The sequence below is a fragment of the Solanum pennellii genome, chromosome 6 (assembly GCF_001406875.1).
Source record: "Solanum pennellii chromosome 6, SPENNV200".
Lineage (NCBI taxonomy): Eukaryota > Viridiplantae > Streptophyta > Magnoliopsida > Solanales > Solanaceae > Solanum > Solanum pennellii.
The window spans coordinates 32,501-36,937 of record NC_028642.1 but is presented as its reverse complement, the minus strand read 5'-3'; the positions used below and the strand labels follow the sequence as shown (position 1 = coordinate 36,937).

The following is a 4,437-nucleotide window of genomic DNA, read 5'->3' as shown; positions in this document are numbered from 1 at the left end:
GTATATGTCAAAGTGGTTCACACTCTTTCAAGGTTGCCTGAGAGCATATCAAGAGATCATATGACTTAGTAAACCGGACCAACGGAAAAAATTCTAGGTGTAATCATGCATGATTCACAGTAAGCTCATCACACAAGGCATGTATACTTAAGTCAAACAAGAATCCATGCTTTTGCTAGTTTGCAATGTTCATTGAAAGAGACTCTATTGGATACTTAGATAGTCACAACACGATGCAAAGAGTTCACATATTGTCTATGACAATCATTAGTCCTGAAATGCAAATGAAATAAAATTATCCAAAAAAAAATTTTAAAAAAAATAAAGTAAGACAAAAAGGGAGGTAAAGAGAGGACAATGTCTATGCAATCGCTCCGTCTATCTAGGCATCAGTCTTTTCTTGGGTATCAGTGTCCAAAGTCACCTCAGAAGTATCAGCTCCACTAGAGACACCGAAAGGTGTATCTGCTAGAAAGGCCTTCACAGCATCATCTATCATGATCTTCTCCATCTCATCAAAAATCAAGAATAATGAGAACTAGTAAAATGTTCCTAGCAACTTTGATATGGTTTTATGAATACATTGGCTGCCATCTGGTGCAAGTTCTACCTCACTTCACCATTTCGAATTATCACGTACAAAATCACATGGTTGTCATCCCCAGTGGGGGGTTGACCAGGCGACTTGGTTGTCACTCTGCGTCAATTCACCATTTAAAGTTACCATGTACAAAATCACTCATGTTATAGTGCATTAGGAAGTCTGCACAGTAGCATAAAAATTGCAACAAATCCTACAGGCAGAATTTGATGCACCATTATACAACTGAGCTATTAATAACCAAATCACCACCCTTTAGCAAAGGTAACATCTCAACTTAAATGTAACGTAATTAGTAGAAAACTTAAATCTCAAATTAAAGCAACAAAAATCCTGAGCCACCATGGAAAACAAACCAAGGCACCTCAACAAAAGCAAATGATAACAGACTCAAAATCATGCTCGCCACCGCCTATCAAGTACCCAGTTCTGAGAATGGATACTTGACATACAAGTCAGAGAACTACAACCTAATACGCAACTCAAAGACCAAACTAAAGCAGAATTAAATAAAACAGAGTCTAGATAGCACACTCGATGTAAATAAATAGCATTCGAAACACCAGCATCACACTGCACAGTTCACTTCCCCTTCTTCTGGGCAGCCTTGGTCACCTTGGCACCAGTTGGGTCCTTCTTGTCAACATTCTTGACAACACCGACAGCAACAGTCTGCCTCATGTCCCTCACAGCAAAACGACCCAATGGAGGGTATTCAGCAAAGGTCTCAACAACCATGGGCTTGGTGGGAATCATCTTAACCATACCAGCATCACCATTCTTCAAGAACTTAGGCTCCTTCTCAAGTTCCTTACCTGAACGCCTGTCAATCTTGGTCAAGATCTCAGCAAACTTGACAGCAATGTGTGAAGTGTGACAGTCGAGCACAGGCGCATATCCGTTTCCAATCTGGCCAGGATGGTTCATGATGATGACCTGGGCAGTGAAGCTGGCTGCCCCCTTGGCTGGGTCATCCTTGGAGTTCGAGGCAACATAACCACGCTTAAGATCCTTAACAGCAACATTCTTAACATTGAACCCAACATTGTCACCAGGGAGTGCCTCCTGGAGAGCTTCGTGGTGCATCTCTACAGACTTGACTTCAGTTGTCAAACCAGTAGGGCCAAAGGTCACAACCATACCAGGCTTGATCACACCAGTTTCAACACGACCAACGGGGACAGTTCCAATACCACCAATCTTGTAAACGTCCTGAAGTGGAAGACGGAGGGGTTTGTCTGATGGCCTCTTGGGCTCATTAATCTGGTCAAGAGCCTCAAGGAGGGTTGGTCCCTTGTACCAGTCGAGGTTGGTAGACCTCTCAATCATGTTGTCTCCTTCAAAACCAGAGATTGGAACAAAGGGGATTTTGTCAGGGTTGTAACCAACCTTCTTGAGGTAGGAAGAAACTTCCTTCACGATTTCATCATACCTAGCCTTGGAGTACTTGGGGGTGGTAGCATCCATCTACAAAAAATAATAACAGAATTAGCATGACATGTACAGCTTAAATTAACAATTAATCCATCTACGAATTAAAGCAAACCTTGTTACAGCAGCAGATCATTTGCTTGACACCAAGGGTGAAAGCAAGCAATGCATGTTCACGGGTCTGACCATCTTTGGAGATACCAGCTTCAAAACCACCAGTAGTGGAGTCAATAATGAGAACAGCACAGTCAGCCTGAGAGGTACCAGTGATCATGTTCTTGATGAAATCCCTGTGGCCGGGGGCATCAATAACAGTGCAGTAGTACTTAGTGGTCTCAAACTTCCACAAAGCAATATCAATGGTGATACCACGCTCACGTTCTGCCTTAAGTTTGTCAAGCACCCAGGCATACTTGAATGACCTCTTGTTCATCTCAGCAGCTTCCTTCTCGAACCTCTCAATAACACGCTTGTCAATACCACCAAGCTTGTAGATCAAGTGACCAGTGGTAGTCGACTTTCCAGAGTCAACATGACCAATGACCACAATGCTGATGTGAATCTTCTCTTTACCCATCTTGAGACACTAAGAAACTGCATTTACACAACACACAACAACATATTTCAAAAACCATGCAACCCATTCATAAATTCAGCACATTCAACAATTAAAACAGAAAAAGTAAATCCATTATAGCTTGACCAATTGATTTTTCAAGAATTGCAACAAAAACAATGAACTATAGCTTTCACACTTGCAATGAATTCAGGACTACGTTTTTAGTTCAATAAAGCAAATTAAAGTACTTTGTCAAAAACCTAAACAGCAAAAAATATCAGTAATTGAATTGATTTTTAGTATTGCAACTCAACTGGTAAACAACTACAGCAAGCTTAACCTCTTCAGAGACTAGGAACTCAAAAAATCTATCCATATTATATAAATCTTAAATAGTAAAAAAAAACATTTAGGACTAGTGTTTAGTTCAAGTTATACAAAAACCGAATCAAATCAACATATAACAGGACAGGAGAGAGAACAATATCAACAGTGCATATGAAAAATTGATTACAAACATTAACAGATCTGTATTTACATACAGAGAAATAGTTATGACCAAGCTCATAACACAGATCGGCTGTGTAAATACTGAACAACAATCAAACAATAACAGATATTCACAATACAAATAAGTCAATCCAAAACATTTTCAATATATGTATGATCTAACAAGAAGACAGTGAAAATCATCAAGTAAAACAACTGAAAAACACATGTAGTGACAGAACAATAACAGATCAAACATAAAAAATTGAATCGAGATTAAAGAAATTGGTGAAGATGATGAAACCTTAGAGAAGAAAAATTAGGCGATATGCGGCACAGCTGAGGAGGAATCACAGCAAAAGTAATGAAGGGACTGTGCGAATGGGATAATGGGCATTTTATAGTCTCAACGATGAGAATTAGGGTTCACTCGGTGCCTCTTTTAAGTCTATCTATTTACGTAAATGCCCCTTACATTTTTTATAATATGTTACGGAAAATCTATTTTTATATTTATACATATTATAATAAAACAGAAATTAAGTCATAGTGAAAAACCACGTAAAAAAATACATAAAGTTTTAAAAGTATTTTTTAAAATAGAAATTTGAAGACAGTAGAACTCTAAATTGATTTTTACTCTTTTATTGAAATTATCTTTAATAGATAATGTTAATTTTAAAAGATAAAAGATATAGCTGTAATAATAATAAAGATTAAAAAAAAGGATAACTGAAAAAGATTAGCTTACAAATAGAAACCCACCTGCAAAAGAATTCTAAACGAATTCTTAATATTTCATTACTTATCTTTTTAAAATGATATAAAATAAAATATTATTAAATTTGTAGAAAATAAATATTAATAATAATAATAATAATAACAAATATAGCAATAAAAATTTACTTATATAGTAAAGGAGAGTAATTTGTATTGTGATTAGCCAGCAAGCTAATTAAAAATCACTTTGGCAATTGTTAAATGTAGATGTATTAGTATTTCAAAAAGAAAAAAATATTAATTTTCAGTAAAAGAAAAAAAGTCGACTAGCTTAAAAATAGTGTTAAGACCAGAAATAAGCAGGTGTAAATGCGGAAGCTAGCANTAAATATTGCAAAATAAATGTAAATGTATTTAATTTAAATATTAAATTAAAAGATACAAACATAAAAAAACCTTTTACTAATAATGATAGTGATGATAATAATAATTAATTAATAGTAATAATGCTAGTAGTAAGAATAACAACAATAGTAATAGCAAACTAATTAAAAATCACTTGGCAATTGTTAAATTTAAGAATATTAGAGGTTTTGGCATTGTTATTGAAAAATATACTTACTTTAAATAATTAAAT

General features: G+C 35.6%; 1 protein-coding gene across 1 annotated transcript; it reads right to left on the bottom strand.

Annotated features, from left to right (window-relative positions):
- Positions 1–878: 878 nt before the first annotated feature.
- LOC107022973 (elongation factor 1-alpha) lies at positions 879–3,518 on the bottom strand. The gene is made up of 3 exons (XM_015223530.2): positions 3,385–3,518; positions 2,148–2,626; positions 879–2,068 (listed from the first exon to the last, which is right to left on the bottom strand). Exons 2-3 carry the CDS (start codon positions 2,607–2,609, stop codon positions 1,184–1,186), a joined length of 1,347 nt encoding a protein of 448 aa, XP_015079016.1. The 5' UTR covers positions 2,610–2,626; positions 3,385–3,518; the 3' UTR covers positions 879–1,183.
- Positions 3,519–4,437: the final 919 nt, after the last annotated feature.